The sequence below is a fragment of the Gekko japonicus genome, unplaced genomic scaffold (genome assembly GCF_001447785.1).
Source record: "Gekko japonicus isolate JY-2015 unplaced genomic scaffold, Gekko_japonicus_V1.1 scaffold640, whole genome shotgun sequence".
Lineage (NCBI taxonomy): Eukaryota > Metazoa > Chordata > Lepidosauria > Squamata > Gekkonidae > Gekko > Gekko japonicus.
This window is the reverse complement of record NW_015174860.1, coordinates 564,017-582,585: the sequence shown is the minus strand read 5'-3', so window position 1 is coordinate 582,585 and position 18,569 is coordinate 564,017. Positions and strand designations below refer to the sequence as shown.

General features: G+C 44.6%; 1 protein-coding gene across 1 annotated transcript in view; it reads right to left on the bottom strand.

Moving 5' to 3' along the window:
• Positions 1-18,569, bottom strand: part of NAV1 (neuron navigator 1) — a 336,027-nt gene that overhangs the window by 270,561 nt on the left and 46,897 nt on the right. The window contains exons 2-4 of the mRNA XM_015424681.1: positions 17,177-17,451; positions 16,590-17,146; positions 15,904-16,007 (exon numbers count right to left, since the gene is read on the bottom strand). Of these exons, the coding sequence (XP_015280167.1) occupies positions 15,904-16,007; positions 16,590-17,146; positions 17,177-17,422 (907 nt within the window). The 5' untranslated portion in view covers positions 17,423-17,451. The remainder of the gene's footprint in view (positions 1-15,903; positions 16,008-16,589; positions 17,147-17,176; positions 17,452-18,569) is intronic.

Genomic DNA, 18,569 nt, shown 5'->3' with positions numbered 1-18,569 from the left:
GGATCTGAAAGCTGCATCTTCTCTCTAAGTGCTATGGTTGACGACAATTACAATGTCAGTTTCGTTCATCTCCCTGTTGGGAAGGACAACGAGGAACCTCTGTGTCATATGCCCACATCAAAACAAATCTTATATGCTTGAGAATAAGGCTGCATCATCACCACTGGACAGTTAGGGTCTTATTCACTCACTGGACAAGGAGGTAACCATGATGACCCCTGCCAAGTTCCCCAAGGCCTGCCCAGTCCCAGATGTGAGGTAAGGGCACCGCCTGTATCCTGTATCCTGTGCCTCCCACCCTCCCTGTGCAGCTGCAGTTCTGATGAGTGGGAACCAGTTTCCTGTGCCAGATCTGCACTCACCCTTCCTTCTTCCCTGGTCACACTGGATAATGTTTCACCCACTGGGCCCAGCAGAGGCTATTTCCTAGCCAAGCACTATAGTTTCCAGTCACAGTACATTAAACTGCAGAAAGGAACTTGCAGACGGACTACGATACAAATGTGGTAGTGACCGCCGAGTTTTCTGCTCTTCTAGGTCACAGTTTGGGACAGGTGGTCCCAGCTGCCCCAGACTCACAGGGATCATATGACCTGATGAGAGTGGGAAAGCAAGGACAGACTCAACAGCAGATCTATTCCCACATTGCTGGGACTCTTGACTAAATTACACTGCAGCTGGGAAGCATCTCCCCGTCCACTCGACACAGTGTTTTCTCAGTCTCATACACAGTAAGCAGGGCGGCCAAGTCAGTACTTGAGGTGGGATATCGCTTTGAAAATGGCATCGATCATCTCTGGTAGGGTCACTTTTCTCGTTAGGTTAGGGCTGACCAGAGTTGCAAGCGTGGCACTAGGGGGTGCTGTACTACTGGGGTTGCTGGTCCATTGATATGCTGACTCTTCAGCCTGTTACCAGATGATAAACTATCTCTCCTAACACCAGAAAATCACATCCTGTCCTCCCTCCCACTTCTAAATTTATCTCTGTGATTTCAGTTACAACCAGCTATAGAATATACTCTGTTTCCTATCGCAAAATCTCACTGTTGACATTGGAGGAAGCGGTCCTCCTCAATAGCTTTGCATGTTACCCACTGTGAACATTGGTTCAGTATGGGCCTGCTATAAGTCAAAAGGAACATTCCCCATAAATGTTTGCATTCGTTTGCATTTTTTTTAATTTAAAACAATTATATCCCACCTTTTCAGCCTTGCTGCCTGGTTCACAGGATGGCATACACAATATAAACCTGTACATTCTAAAAATCTGAAATCAGAACCTGTACAAAACCAGCCCAAAGAAAGACACCATAATTTATCAGGCCACTTATAAATTTAAGTGGCCATAAGTTTCTTGAAACTGAAAGTCATCACTGATGTCAAGAAAATTTAATAAAGGGTATTACATGGAGCTTGCTGAAGTGTGAACGCTCCTCACCTTCCTTGGTGCTCTGGCCAGTAATTGTGCATCTCAGAGGGCAAAGAGAGGCCTGCTGCCATCTTGGATAGCCTCTCACACTGCACTAAAAGAGAGTACCTGACGTGAAAACCAGATTAAAAATAACATTTGCCTCACCTCACTCCCTCTGTGGCTGGTTAGTTCCAAACCATTTAAGAAATCCATCTCCCTACCCTCACTTGTACTCCATGTGCTTTTCCAGCCTGAAACTTTGAGAGAATTCTGTGTACCTTTACATAAAAGGGAAAAAATTAATCAAGAGAGCCTTTTACATCAAAATGCTAGTTTCCCCTGCTTATGAATCTCATAAAAATACAAAAATCCTCTCAGGTTTGGACCTCACATCCCTACAGCCTGTTGGCTTTATGTTGTTGTTGTTAGACAATCAGTCGTGTCTGACTCTTGGTGATTCTATGGGCCAGATCTCTCCACGTTTTCTGATCTTGTACTGCATCTCCTTGTCTCCTTGTCCCTTCCTCTCAATAGTTCACAGCCTCTTCTGTCACTAGTCCCAGGGGCTTCCTATTGAACTTTGCAAAATCCACCTCTCTGGAATCTGGCACCTTCCGAGGCCACCCTTGGCTTCCTCCCACTGAAAATGCACAGCATCTCCAGTCCTCAGGCTTTGAATTGACTTATTTGACAGTGCTCATCTTCTATAGTTGCCAACCTCCTGGAATTACAAGTCATTGTCAGTCAACAGAGATCAGTTCCCCTGGAAAAAATGGCTACTTTGGAGAGTGCCCTCTATGGCATTATATCCTGCTGAGATTCCTCCCTTTTCCCAGGATCCACCCCTAAAATATCCAGGAATTTCTACCTTGAGTTGGCAACCCTATCATCTAACCATTTCGACCCTCCTTTCCTCAGTTCCCTGGCTACACCAGTTCTTCTTTTTCTCAGGGCTCTCCTACTCTCCCATCTCCCTCTTCCTTCAATCTATCTGCTTTTGGATTTTCTGTCAGTCCGGTTCAACTGCGTCCCAGAACCTTCCCCACTCAGCTTTCCAGTCCACATCCTCCTGACCTGCCTACCAAATTCCTCCATGTCATAAGGGCCTTGGAAAGGAACAGCAGAGAAAATATACTACCTCCCACTGTGCAATAATTAGCTGCAAATAATGCAAACCTTGTTAATCTGGATATACCTTAAATGGCTGTCCTTCTATCTTACAACTCCAATAGTTATTCCAGACCTATTACTGAGAGCATAGACAGCTGAGATATTGTGCAGTGCCTCCAAGCTGAATGCATATAAACAATCACTTGTAAAGCCACCATCTGCCCTCCTATTCACCTCTAGTGTGTTTCATGCTATTAGGCATATTGCAACCTCTCTTTCCCTCACGCTCAAAAAATGACTTTGCCTTCCCCCCTACAGTCCATTGGCTGTGACACCCATCATCACAATGGCAGAGCTCCCATCTGTCAAAGCCACCAGGTTACATGTAGTACTGGATGAATGCCTCACAATCCATCTGCCTCCATGTGTTAACACAACATATCCCTATTTGCTGTGGCACTGGTAACCGAAAAAGAAATGGAAGTGCTAGGTCCTCACACACTAGGTCCTCACACCTTGCTGCTTCTCTGTGTCCTCCCCAAAGGGCTCATTGGGCAGTGAACCAGATCCTGATAATCCTTTAGACCACATTCTAAGCAATGGCAGTTGTGGGTATGCTGGACATGTATAGCTAAAGTTCTCCTTTCTAGGTTTTTAAATGTCCATTTTATAGGGTTGGGAATGCTGGGAGATCTTGAGAGCAGAGCCTGGGGAACATGGAGCTTTGGGGAAATTTGACATCATTTCTGTGTGATGCTCTTTCTCTACTGGTGGTGTAGTAGATAAGAGCGACGGACTCTAATCTGGAAAACTGGGTTTGATTCCCCACTCCTCCACACAAAGCTTTGGGCCAGTCAAAGTCCTCTCAGAACTCTCTCAGTCCCACCTACCTCACAAGATGACTGTTGTAGGGAGAGGAAGGGAAGGAGACTGTAAGCTGCTTTGAGAATCCTTAAGGTAGAGAAAAGCGGGGTATACAAACCTACTCTTCTTCTTCTTCCATGGTACAGACCACAGAGACAAGGAGAACTTCTTATAGCAGAGGTGTCGAACTCATCTGTTACGAGGGCCAGATCTGACATAAATGTCACTTTGTCGGGCTTGGCCATGTGTGCCATAAAATGTAATGCCAGGTACTGGGAATACAAACTTTACAAAGGACAGCAGCTGGCAAGCTCCAAGTTAGTGTGTCCTCCCTTCTGAGCATATGGTGGAGCCCCCAGCAATGTTCCCTCTAAGCTGTGGAGTCTTATGAGCAAGAATTCTACTTTGTGAGCGACTGGCATTAAAGTTGTGAGCAAGCGATCTGGCTACTGCATAAATTAGTTTGCTCTGGAGACATCCTTCCTGAGCGAAAACAAAAATGTGTGAGCCGGAGACTAAAAAAACTGTGAGCTAGCTCACACTAACTCAGCTTAGAGGGAACACTGGCCCCCAGGCCCCCTAGCAACCAGTATAACTGGAGATCACCAGCACTGCCTCCTCCCATGAGACAGCAGCTGCCTATGGCTTTCGGCTGCTGGGTGGTCCATGGGGGAGAGAGGCCCAGCCACTGAGTCACCCCTTGGCAGCTGGGCTGAAGTGCAGCTGCCACGTGGAGGGGTGTGACTATGGTGGCAGCATTGACTGCCAGCAAGCCCTAGCAGAGGATTGTCTGCATCCCCCTCACCACATGCAAATACCAATCCCTGGGGCCATCTGAGACAGCATCCCTGGAGTTGCAGGCCAAGTGAAGAGCCACTGTGACCTCACCTTGGAACCCCAAGCTGGCATGAATGCAGCTGTGGCAGCCCCCGACTTACCAGTGAGGCTGCCACTGAAGTGAAGGAGTTTGTCAGGTTTAGCAAACTGAACAACACATTAGTACTTATAGAGTCAACTTTGTTAGTCAACAGGAAATCACATGTGTTTACTGTAACCAATCTGTTATCATGTGAGAAAAGCCTGTGAATCTTGTAGGCCTTAGTTAAATGACCTAAACTTTAGCTTTGTGATTGGAAAATCATGTATTGGCTATTTTGCATATTGGGGTCTCTTCCCTGTCTTTGTTTGCTTGGAGAAGAGATGCCATTCTTCTAGTGTAGTCTTCTAGCTATAAACATGTAGGATTTAGTGTCTGTTGTTTTAAATCCTGTTTACCTTTTCCCTGTTAGTTCAAGTAAAGTAATTCTTCTTTTCAAACATACACATGGACTCTGACTCTTTTTCATTGCTCTGCTGATTTAATCTCTGCTAAAGAATATTTTTCTAAGAATACCTTTCAGTTCTGCTTCACTGCAGCAGACAAGGTTGTTCTGCCACGCTGAAGCCAAGATCGAAGCGGCTCCACCAGCTTGCCCCACCCCCCGAGCAGCGTCCTGTCCCCTCCTTTGCACAAGTTGCTCACAGGCCAGATAAGAGCCCTGGATGGGCCAGTTCTGGATTCAGGCCAGGTGTTTGACACCCCCTCACTATGAAGGCCATTTTCCTCAATTTCTTGACTATGGGAGGCTGAGAGTGGAGGTTTACCCACCATAAGCAGCCTATTATGTGATTTTTCCACCTCTCTCCTTCTTTCTTCCATCTCTTGTTCCCTAATCTACAGTGAACACAATAATAAGAAAGACATCTATAAAAATTACAAAAAGCATTTTCCCCAGAGGAAACTGAGATCACATGTCAGTTGTTATACGACAATTTGGCAGTTGCCCCCTCCCTGTTACAGGAGGGAGGGGCAATGGGTCAGTGGTAGAGCATCTGTTTGGCATGCGGAAGGTCCCAGCTTCAATCCCTCACATCTCCAGTCAAAGTGATCAAATAGTAGGTGATGTGAAAGGCCTCACCCTGAAGCCCTGGAGAGTTACTGCCAGTCAGGGGACATTACTGACTTTGAGAAACCAAAGGTCTGACTCAGTATAAGCCAGGCAGCTTTATGTCTTCCTGTGATGACTGCATGTGCATCTGCTTCACTGCAACACCTACCACTTGGTACCTGCCTTGACATTTATCTTGAGGTTGAAATAATCTCTCAAATTTCACCTTTGCAATGATAAATACATTTAGATTACTCATTGTCTGATGTTGAAGCCAGATGTTATCCTACCAGTTTGCGACACTGACCACTTGAGCAATAAGAACAAGTGGCTAAAGAAGTTTGAAACCATCAATGGCCAAACCCAAGGGATAGTTCTGATTCCTCATTCAGTTATCATGATAATAATAAATACAGCACTGTTAAACTTCAGCTCCAGATTATAGAAATAAGACTTCCAAGTAATTACCTAGGCTATATGTGGGATGAAAGCTTTATTCTGTATAAACTGGATTACAATAGTTTGCCTGTACTGCTTGATTTAGCCCACTGGAATAAAATGTTTCGGAAGTGGTTGGGACAGATTGCAAAACCAAGCAATTAGAGCATAGATCATTTGCCAGGTTCATGTTGCTTTCAGCTTGTGGTTTTCAGGTTTTTGGTCTCAGATGAATTTAAACAACTGGGGGGGAGGGGTAGTGGAGTTTTAATCTGGAGGTCAGTTGTGTTAAAACTATTTCCAGTTTGAAAGTCATGTCTGAATAAAAGTGGAATAGTTACTTGAGCAGGACTCCTAGTTGTATGGTATGGACAGATCCCACATGTGTGTACAGTTTGCTGATGAAGAGCTCTGAACAACTATGAGAACTCAGTCTTTGCAGAATTAGACAAGCCCTGTCCAAGGGGCATATGGACACCGCAGAACTAGGGACCTATAGAACAACAACTCCAGTCACCCAAGTATATGTGATTGGGCCGCACACTGTTTTCCCAGTCCGGTCCTTGACAAAATCAAGGAAATTACTTCAGGACTCGCAAGCCATTCAGCTTCTGCTTGGTATGAGCTGCAACATCAGCAAAGCAACAGCTTGTATTGGTCTCACCTTGTTCTCTATATACCTGAGATGATATCACTAGATGAAGAATTATATCACAACTCAGAACACTTGTGTAATCCCATAGCAATATAGGCTGGCACAAACAAACAATACCCACCTTCTGCATTACCATCAATGACAGTCGGAGAGCAGGGAGCTTCTTTATGGCTTTGTTTTGGGGGAAGGGAGGTGGGAGCTCCCAGATCTAACCAGGAGCTTTAATAACATCTGAGCTGGTCTAAATGAATCAAATGAATCTCTGCCCATTCCTTCCCTCCAGGGAGTTCTTTCTAGCAAAGCTCTTGAATGGGCCTCTAATCCTGTTAGGACACACGTGCTGCTGTCTATTCTTTTCCTGAGAGGCCCCAGGGGGGATTTGCATCCTATGCCCTAATGAGACTAATTCCATTGCAGTCCAGTAACCTGGCTTTCTAGAATGCCCCCCTCTGGGGCAGTGGCACTGGGAACTCAAAAAGCTTCCGTGGAGATGCAAGAAGCACAGTGAGTCAGATGCAGATCTCAGCCTCCAGCATATTAGAAAAGCCAGCCACTCTGTCTTACCAGCAGAACAAAATTAATGCAACAGCCAATAGCTTGCCGTCCGTAATGGAGGTCATAGCAGGCTGGGCATTGGAACACCCTAGACTGATAGTCCTGGGTGACTTCAATGTCCATGCTGATGATGCGACCTCTACTCAGGCAGTGGACCTGGTGTCGTCCATGGTGGCACTAGGACTCTCCCAATATGTAACTAGCCCCACTCACCGGGCTGGGCACATGCTCGATTCGATCTTTGTGGCGGGGGTAACAGTGGACTGGGTTACTGCTTCGGCAGTTCCATGGTCAGACCATGCCCCGAGGGCCCGCCTGAATGTCCCACCCCAACCCTGTTTAGTTGGCAAGCGTATTTTAGCTCGCTCGTGGAGCCAGATGGACCCAGTGCGGCTCCAGATGACTCTGCGGGATCTGATGCCCCCTGGCGGCTGGTTAGATGAGCTTGTAGGGGATCGGCATAGCCAACATCCCACAGCCATCCACGAGATCGCTCCCCGGCACCCTCTGTGCCCCCGCTCTAGGCTTGCTCCCTGGTTTACCCAGGAGTTGCTGCTTATGAAGCGAGAGTTGAGACAGCTAGAGAGACGGTGGTGTCACAGCTGAGATGAAGCTACAAGAGGATGTTTATGAGATCCTATGAGATGGCAGTCAAAGCTGCAAAGAGAGAGTACTATGCGGCCACAATTGCATCTGCGAGCTCATGCCCAGCCCAATTATTTAGAACACTTTGGTTTATAACTACACTGCCACAAGGCAGACCAAATGTTATGGAATTGGATATAGGCTGTGAGGCATTTGCGAGCTATTTTGCGGATAAAGTCCTGTCGCTCCACCGCGACCTCCCCACCACAGTTGAAAGAGTGAGCAAGCTCGAGGTTCCATGCACGTCTTTGGTTTTGGTTTTGGATCATTTCAGCCTGCTCAGCCTAGAGGAAGTTGACAAATTGCTTCTAGCTGTTCACCCCACCACATGCTGCCTTGATCCGTGCCCGTCATGGCTAATTAAAGCTGGTCATGACGGGTTTCGAGGCACCTTGAGGGAGACTATCAACAAGCCCCTCATTGAGGGACAGTTCCCTGGGGTGCTTAAGGAAGCAGTGGTCCACCCTCTCCTGAAAAAACATCTATGGATCCAGCTGAATTGGCTATCGGCTGGTTTCCAATTTGCCCTATTTGGGCAAATTAATAGAGAGGGTGGTGGCAATTCAGTTACAGGGCTTTTTGGATGACACTTCCATTTTAGACCCCTTTTAGTCTGGTTTTCTCCCTGGTCACGGGATGGAGACAGCACTGGTCGCCCTCACAAACGACCTCCGAAGGCATCTGGATCGAGGCAGATCGGCAGGGCTGTTGTTGTTGGACCTGGCAGCGGCATTCAACATGGTTGACCATCGGTTACTGACCCGCTGCCTCGCTGACATAGGAATTCAGGGGCTTGCCTTGCAATGGCTTGCTTCCTTTCTCCAAGGTCGGGGACAAAGAGTGGTGCTAGGGGGAACAGCAGTCCAGGAGGCACCCACTGGATTGCAGAGTGCCTCAAGGGGCAGCGCTTTCCCCGATGTTATTTAACATCTATATGCGTCCTCTTGCCCAGATTGCCCGGAGGCATGGACTGGGATGTCACCAGTACGCTGATGACACCCAGCTCTATCTGATGTTGGGCGGCTGGTCCATCTCCAGACCAGAAGATCTGGACTGGGCATTACAAAACATGGCTGGTTGACTTAGGCTGAGCCGGCTGAAACTGAATCCGACGAAGACGGAGGTCCTGTGTGTGAGTCGGGGCAGTCCAGGGGTAGGGATCCCATTCCCGAACTTCAATGGGGCGCCACTGGTGCCAGCGCTGGAAGTTAGGCATTTGGGAGTGCTCCTGGATGCCTCCTTAACAATGGAGGCCCAAGTAGCAGCCACTGCCAAGTCGGTCTTTTACCATCTTCAACTGATTAGGCAGTTGGTTCCCTTCCTTGACTGCGACGACCTGGCGACAGTGATCCATGCAATGGTCACCTCGAGACTAGACTACTGTAACACTCTCTACATGGGGATGCCCTTGTCGCAAATTTGGAAGCTTCAGCTAGTGCAGAACGCTGTGGCCAGGCTCCTGAAGGGGTTCCCCATTTGGGAGCACATCCAGCCTGTGCTGAGGACACTGCACTGGCTGCCAATAGCATACCGAGTTCACTTCAAGGTGCTGGTTCTTACCTTTAAAACCCTATATGGCCAGGGTCCAGCATACCTGAGGGACCGCCTTTCCCCATATATACCCCAGAGAGCACTATGGTCAGGATCTCAAAACTGATTGACCCTCCTGGGCCCCAAGGATGTCAGGCTTGCTACCACCAGGGCCAGGCCCTTCTCAGTGGCGGCTCCATACTGGTGGAATGAGCTCCCAGAGGAGATCAGGGCCCTGTGGGATCTTTTACAGTTCCGCAGGACCTGCAAAACAGAGCTCTTCCACCAAGCTTTCAACTAAGGAGCCGTCACCATTACAGAGCCCTGGCCACTATAGAGTCCTGGCCCTTGGGTTTGACATCAAGCCTACACTGCCCGTATATATTTCAAAAAGATCACGAGCTGAAGGATTGCTAGATCTTTGGGCACATTGTTAAAATACACCATTGTAAATACTTAACTGACCACCACTAGCACTTTATGAACTTGACTGTATAACTTGAATTGTTTTAAACATTTTTATGTGGATTTTAATTATTATTTATGTGTCAACCTATGTTTTGACTGAAGTGAGCCACCCTGAGCCTGTGTTGAGGGGAGGGAGGGGTACAAACTGAACCAATAAATAAATAAAGTTTGAGTCCAGCAGCACCTTTAAGACAAACAAAGTTTTATTCACAGTATAAGCTTTCATATGCAAACACACTGTATCTAGGGAAGCATGCATGCACACAAAAGTTTATACCATGAATAAAACTTTGTTGGTCTTAAAGGTGCCACTGGACTCAAACTTTGTTTTGCTGTTTCAGACCAACATGGCCACCCCACCTGAATCTGTCTTGCCTGGAGTCAGAGTAGAACAAAGTTTGAGTCTTACAATCATCTTCCTTTCCTCTCCCCAGGACAGACAACGTGTGAGGTAGGCGGGGCTGAAAGAGCTCAGAGAGAGCTGTGACTAGCCCAAGGTCACCCAACTGGCTTCATGTGGAGGAGTGGGGAATCAAACCCAGTTCTACAGATTAGAATCCACTGCTCTTAACCAGTACACCAAACTGGCAGTAAAATATCAGAAAACCAACAATTTTTTAAAAATCAATCTTTTAAAATGCATCAAATGGCTAAGGCATGGGGTGGGAGTGTTGCTCATTGCTAGTGATGTCACAGATACTATTCAATAAGGAAGGTTATTCCACATATCATCATGCAAATCCCAGTGTATGCCATTTAGGTGATATATAATGTAATCCTATGCAGAAATACTCCAGCCTAAACCTACTGAAAACAGCATAGAATTGTACCATTAAATTTGCTGCCTTTCTTCCCTGGCACACAGAATTATCCCCTGCCTCTTCCAAAAAGTGCATTAAGGTTTAAAAGCAAGATGAACCAGCAGGACTTGTTATGGGCTTTAGGAAACATTCAGTGGAGAGACAAAAGAGATGTTCTTATAGGATATGTAAGTAGTCTTGTTGATTTGATGTATTTGTATGACATAGTTATATTATAAACTCAAATAAATAAATTCTTTAAAAAAAGAAGAAGGAAACATTCAGTGTGATCTAAGGCAGAGCTCTGGTATATTTAGCCACATATAAGGCATTCATACAAGGAAAATAAGAACAAACGTTCAGGCATTTATAAACAATATTACATTTTTCTAACCTTCCCACTTATAGATACTAAAGTAGATGTAGAGTATAATTGACCATGTATCACTCAGAAGTTGATTTTCCTATTAGGTTTATTCAGTTGCTGTTAGAAGCAAGATCGGCTTCTCACTGCAATCAGCAGTACTCATATCATACAAGAAAGCTGCAGGGGTATCACACAAGAAGCATTAGTTAGGCAAAATTTAAGAAGCAATAGGCAAGAATGAATCTCTCTTCTTTATATTACTTGGGAATTTGAGATGTCTAACCTCTTTCAGTCCTTGTGACTTTGGGCTTTCCCCAAGGAAATGACACAGTTGTTTCAACAGTTACTCAAACTAGCATCACTCTCTGCTAGAGTCAGTCTGCTGTGGTGCAGCTTGTGAATCTCTGATACTTACTACCTGCAGTAACTTTGATCAGAGAAGTATCTTCAAAAAGAAGTAAGAGAAAACAACACAATGATTGTGTTAGTAAATAAATGAGGCCTGCCATTTAGCCAGGAAAAATATGCAAACAAAACATGTAATATATATTTTATACACTATGTTTCTTCAGTATATGTTATAGTCCAGAAACATATATTGTCTGCTAAGTGAAGGGGAAATGTTAGATCCTTAAATGTAAGTGCTTCTTTGAGGGAAGATCTTGGATCTTTCACAACAGTTCAGTATTTACCATGTAAAGAATCATCCAGTAGAAAACTCCTCAGAGAAGAAGTCTACCCAGTTGCCTATCAGGATATAAAGCAAAAGCAACATAGTTGGAGATGGGTAGATGAAAAAGATGGTGGGAAGGCACTTCATACATCAAATAAAATACTGAGTGAGCAGGGCCGCTGAGAGCCACTGTAGGCTCCCAAACAAAGATTCCCTTTTGGTGGTCTGTCCCTCTGCCCACATTCAACCCAATCATCATATGATAACAAATAATATGATTGGCTCACGTCTATGGAACCCCAGGGTAACCCAGGCTCCTAGAATTTTGTTCCCTGATTTTCTCAGCAGCTCTGTGAGAAAACATTTTTAAAGGAAAAAAGCGGAAAACTTTAGCATTGATCATCCTGCAACATTCTAACTGTTTTTGATTATCGGTGTATGATTCTCTTTTCATATATAAACGTGTCTCTGTGTGCAGTGCACTATCACTCTTGAGAAGTAAAGCATTCTTTGCCAACATTAAATGGAGTTTTTGATGCAACCTTCACTGTAACTGCGCTGTCATTTGGCTCTAATCCTTGATATTAATGGACCAATTGATCACAGGTTATTTCTAGGACCCCATTATTGTTCTGGGCATATATAGCCAAATATAAAGAAGCTCTGTAAACCCTGACTGAGTTTTACCTCTTGATCAGGATTTCAACATGGCGTAAATCCATCCACATACTTCTGTTGAAAGCTCCAGCAGAGTAATCAAAGTTTCTTTGCCATTATAATGTTGTAATCAGTACTACTCGAATTACCACCACATACTTACTAATTATTATTACTGCTGCTGCTAAGGACTTAAATGGAGATTTAGAATGTTCAAAATATATCACGTTCTTTATCTTAGTAATCTACAAAGAGTAGAATCCTGTACTGAGCAATCAAGCTTCTTCTCCTAGAAAGTTTGGATTCTGCACCCTAAAACAATTATGCACATCAAACACATTCACATCATTTATCATGTTTTGTACTTTATTCTGCAAGTTTTACAAGTCTGTGTAATTTTCCCCCTCAGTTTTCCAATGCAGGGACACTCTAAAGTGTGCTGAAGACTGCCCCCTCCCGCCACATAAATCTTATTCAATCCATTGCTGGGCTTCTGAGACTCCAGCAAACGTGGCCCTCCCCACTTTCAAAAGGAAAGGGATAAAAGGGAGTAGGATGACATTATGTGGATGCTCCCAAAACCTCACTGCTGTTTGAGAGAGCAACCCCCTGTGTGTAAGCAGCCTTCTTCACAATCACAAGGGTGACCATCAGAACATTCTGCCCTTTTTCTGCAGTTCCCCATCTCTGCAGCATACAAATAGCCCTGTCAATCACTCTCATCAAATTTCTGTCCCCTTAACCATCCCTCCCAGTCACCTGCAAGGAAAGAAATGCTCATATGTATAAACTCCACTCCCTTTCTTCACACAATTGTGTATGCAAATTCAAGTCCAAATGAAGAAATACAATGTTGGGCCTTGATAAAAGGTGTGCCAAAAAGTGGGGAAGATTTCTATTATCTTCAGAGGGATGTTGATATGTCAAGGCTGTATCTTACTGACAGAAATACTGATTTCTGAGAAGGCAGCTTAGAAAAGACAGTACCCAAGTTAGGAGTTTGACATTCATTAGGAATTGAAGTCTTAGGAGTTGTGGCTATCTATACTCCCTTCTGGGATGCACTTGAGTAATATTATCTCATCATACGTAATGACCTACCTCAATATATTTTCTTTCTTAAAAGTAAACTGAGATAGTAACATAACACAAATCTTACCAACAGTGTTTTAATGTGGCTAAAGTGATCTTGGCTCTAATTGAGCTTGGTGACTCTCCCACTCTCAGTATACCATCAAGAAAAGGTAAGCAACAGAGATCCTCAATATGTTGTTTTCAATCAGCTCTGAGGAGGACTGCATAAATGGAAATGACTCATGGTGTCATCCTAAACAGAGTTACATCCCTTTAAGCCCACTAAAATTGATGGACTTAAAAAGGTGTAACTGTTCTGGATTGCACTGTAAAAAATGATATTTCTGCTCCATATTTAAGCTGAGTTACAATGGTTTCCAGCTCCTTCCAAATGTTCTCTTAAGTCTGGGAACACACTGCATTGATCTAGGGTTTTCTATCTAACATACAGATTACCAGCAAATAGTAACCACAACATGGGGTTTGTCATAAATCAAGTCAATCATTCTTAAAGTGATATATGTCTATGCAAGACAGCAGTTGTTGAAGGTATCCATAAGTAGATGATGTCAAGATATTGAAGAATGGCCATTATTCTCACATCAAATTAGTTTTAAAAAATCCCAACAGTATTAATTATTGACAAATGATAAATACAGAAAAATGCATTTTTGTTGCACTTCTCAGATTACTGTAACTTCCTCCTTTTGCAGTATTCTTTTGACTACATCAAAGGCCTGATGCAGACCACGCAGCAGTCTGATTGCAAGTTTACCATAAATGTGTACATGAATTATCTACCCATTGCATCTGGGATGTTTGGGGTCTGCTGATGTTAAACCGATGCCCCTTCGTTGTTGCAATTATCTTCCCCAAGAAGGAGGAATTTTTTTTTATTTCCAGGCACAGGGGTTTTAAACGGGATTGCACATTAGCTAATTGATGCTTTGGCCCCCTTAGTAACTTTTCTCTATTCAGATTTCACTCATCCTGAGAAGTCCCACTTAGGCTGAAACTGTGGATAACATGCTTGTTGATCAGCCTTGACTTGGATGGTCCAGGCTAGCCCAATGTTGTCAGATCTTGGAAGCTAAGCAGGGTTGCTCCTGGTTAGCATTTGGATGGGAGACCACCAAAGAAGTCCAAGGTTTGCTATGCAGAGGCAAACCACTTCTGAAGTCTCTTGCTTTGAAAACCCTATGAGGGGTCACCATAAGTCCGCTGGGACTTCATGGCACTTTTCACCAATGTTGTTCACAACTTTATTAAAAAAGAAGCAAAAACTTGAAAGGCTACAGTCTTGAGCACGGTACTGGCAAGGCAAAGGAGGTAGCTTATCCTCTCCAGCTCCTCTCTCAACTTGCCCCCCTTCCTGCTTGGGGAAGGGGTGGTTTTGAATGGGAAAATGGCTGGAAGAGAAAGGGCAAAGCAGCTTTTCCTCCCGATCCCCGTGCTGGCCTTCTCTGCCAGACTGCACCTTCCTGTGGTTGTTCTCCATTGAATATGCATGGGAAATATACTTATAATTATGTATCATGTGCAACTTCTAGATTTCAGTCTGTTCAAAATGCCTTTGCTTTCTTTTAATCCCTGATACACCTGCACAGCCTGTATAAATATTCTATCTGGTGCTTTTTCCATAAGAATGTTAAGCAAAGGCATAAATAGCATACCAATCAGTGGGGATTAAACTATTTGCATCACTAGATTGTAATGACCAAGCTCTTTCCATTTCTCTAGCAATCTGCAACTTTAACTCCAGATTCTATTTTATTCATGGCCTGTCAAAACATTCCAGAGGCATAGCCTGCTCTATTATTTATGATTAATACAAAAATAACAAGCATCTTCCTAAAAGGAACTCTCTAAAAAGGCAACAGTCAGTGGATGTCTGTCTCCCACTTTGTGATTATTGTGAAATTAGTGAAAAAATAATCCCATGCCCATTACAGAAATGGTGATGCAATCTATGACACTTCCTCCCTTATCAGAAACATATGGGAAATGTTCATCCATACCTAATTGGACTTCTCTCATGTAAACTGCCAAATTTTACTGGGCAAGGCTTTTATGCATCAGGAACCAAGATTCCAGAGTTATGGAGTCTGTTACAGAGAAGGGGAAAATGTATGCCTTCTCCCTCTGCGACCCATTCTACAGGATCTCCACTAGTTTAGGTGGATCTTGATAGTTTAACCTAGGAGCTCTTCGGTGCTGTAATCCTGGCACATTCTAGAGAAGTGATCTGACTGTAGTGTGTCATTATAATGGTTCATTCTTATCTTAAAGTGAAGTTCAATAGATTTGAGCTGAGCTGTTCTGCTTCCACTGAACCTATTCGAGGCAAACAGAAGGATACTGGTGGTAAAGGAATGCCACTTGCATTTTAAAAATAGATAATTGAAACAATTCTTACGATATTTGTTACTTGCTCAGCTATATAATCTGAAGAGTGTCATATCCCAGCATTCCCCTTTGTTAGCAACACAAAGTTCTTGAGTGTTTTATGAGCTACAGTCCTGCGCAATCCAAATACTTGTTAATTGCTTGCAAATTCCCTTCCAACTAAAGTCAGCAGAGGGACTCTGGATTTAAGCATGGTTCAGATGGCCACCAAAGTGTACATTCAGTGCACAAAACTAGGCCTTCCCACTCCTGCAACCAGCTAGAGCCATGCATCCTGATCCTTCCTCACCAGAGCAGTCCACTCCGGCACTTCTACTTACCCACGCCTCTCAAGCTGAGATCAGGACCTTCCATAGGACTGGGGTGCTCATCACATGCATGCTCCTCCTTAGAGAGGCCGGTCCTCTCCTTTTCACCCTGTCGCCTGATAGCAAAGAAAGCACATCAAATTAGCATTTTTCCAGTTAAGAAATTCAGCTACATGAGCAGATCAAACCAAAGGGTTGTTATCATTCAGTTCATTTCTCAGTAATTTGGGCAGACATAAACTGCAGAGCCTCAGTGCATCAGTCGAAAGGGAAAAACAAAAAGGCTTGCAATGCAACTGAGTGCTGCCCACCCTGGGATGGCCCTTGGTCACAAAGTGAATCCAGGGCTTTGCAATCACGGAGGCAGGGCTGAGGAAAAGGAGGACAGGTTTCCTATATTTTTACGGTATCTTACTATATCTTAAAGATATAGCAGCCTCTCTACACATTAGCTGTAACTTTCTACACTATAGCTGTCTTTCTTTCTTCCTGGAGCTAAGTGCAAGTAGTAGGGGAGAGACACAAAATGAAAAGGTTAACCATCCCATCCTTCTATGATTTTCAAAGCAGCTACATAGAGTAGATAACTTATTTATTTATTTATTTTAAAAAGGGCCTTAAATCATGGACATTTGTAAATTTCTCTAAATCTAGAGGTCTGCTGTGTTATGTCTAGTTTGTCTCGTTTGACCACTCACCGATAGTGGAAAGGGGCCACCGTGGCCATAATAGGATGGTTGTGCTGAGACACAGAAGAAAAACTGACGGGTCCAGTGTGTAGCACAGGCCCCTTATTAAGGTTGCTTGTGTCCAGTGAGATCACCTGAGGCTTATCCTCCAGCTTGGAGACTCCACTTCCTTTCCAGTTGGCTTCTGAAGCCCACTGACCTTTCACTGGACAGCTCTGAGGCCTCTTCATGCTAGGTCCTTCTGAAGGCCTGGACAACAAAGTCTCACTGTACAAGCTGAGATGAGAAGGGCTCTTCCCTGGGAGGTGGGAGGTTTTTGTAGGCTCAGAAACTGAGCTGGGCTTAGCAAGACTCTTCTTGGCACCAAGGCTGGTACAATCTTCTCCATGCTTTGAGGTCGCTGTCCCTTTCTCTGTTGCTTGAGCTACAGATTTTTTGGCTGTTCCAGTGGCTCTGGGACTGGTCTTCTGTGCTCCCCGAGGGCTGCTGCAGCCAGACACTGTGTTCAAACTGAGACTGGATTCCATTCCTTCTACCCCACCATGATTCTCAGCTCCTTCTGCTTTCTCCTGTCCAGGGTTTGCAGCTGCTGGGACCTTGGGGATGACCTTCTGCTTGCATCCTTTAGCAATACCATTGCCTGAGCCAACGAGCCCCCTTCCGATCCTGGGAGAGGATACCCTTTGGGAAGGAACAGCTCCCACACTATTTTGCCTTGGGGGCAACTTTGGAGATGCCGCCAGAGTATGTATCTTGCTGTGGGATGCAGCTCTGGGCACAGGGATTGAGGAGGCATAATGGCTACGACCAGCTGCGTTCACATTGGCTGTTCCATTCATCATCAGCAAGCCTTGGTTGGAGGAGGGTCAGTCTGAAAAGAGAACCATAGAAGTAAGACAGTGGCTTCAGCAGCCAAGTCTATCTGTCCAAGTACATAACCCGGCATTGGGACGCCAAGGAACGTGTCTGTTCAGCTGAGCGGTTTTTCAAACACACCCCAAAAACACACACACTTCTACTTTTACTATTAGTTCAGCATTCAAATGCACTCAAATATTTTTTTGTGATTTAATGATAATGAACAATCTCGAACAGACTTACTACCCCTTAGTTAACAAAGATTCTCCCCCCCCCTTAGAGCCATTGGAGAGTTGCCAGCTAACGGCCAAGGTAGAAGATCATTCCAAAACTACTTGTATTTTAGCTATCTAATGAAACAAACTGGTTAGAGAGAGCTTGAAGCTTGCAGTAGGTCATATCCAATGGCCATAATCACAGTAATCTCACACTAGGGAGACTCAGTGACAGAGCACCTAATTGGCATGCATCCCCAGCATTTTCAGCAAACAGAATCAGTTAACAGGTGATGTGAAAGACTCCTACCTGAGGCCCTGGAGAACTGCTGCCACTCAGAGTAGACAATACTGACCTTGCTGGACCAATGGTCTGATTCAGCATAAGGCAGCTTCATGTGTTCATTAGCTGACCATCTCATGTGGCATATATCAGCCCACTGGGCAACATCTGTATCCTGTACACATGGCCCCTTTTCCAGGAACTCAAAAGTAGCACCTTAGGACTAATTCAGAACACAGTCTCCACATCACATGGAAGCTCCTTTGAAACAGCCTCTGTGTGGTAGTGGCATCACATGGTGGCTGTAGCATGCAGAACATCTTGGCACATGACTGTTCTATCATGTGGAAAGATCTCATACCACTGCAAATAACGTTTGATGGTGGCCTGCCCTAAAAAACCTCTCCATGCAACAGGAGTGATCCTTATGGTACATTATGGTACATGAGGGTATTTCATGCAGCAACAGCCACACAGGATCTGTTTCAAGCATCTTCCATAAAGCAGCTGAAATGCCCTGAGCCATAATCTCCTCATTTCAGACAGGCAAAACAAATGGTCAGATAGTGAGTCTGCAGCTATGTATGGAGGAAAAGACAACTGCCACATCACAGCTTGACTACAAATCTATGT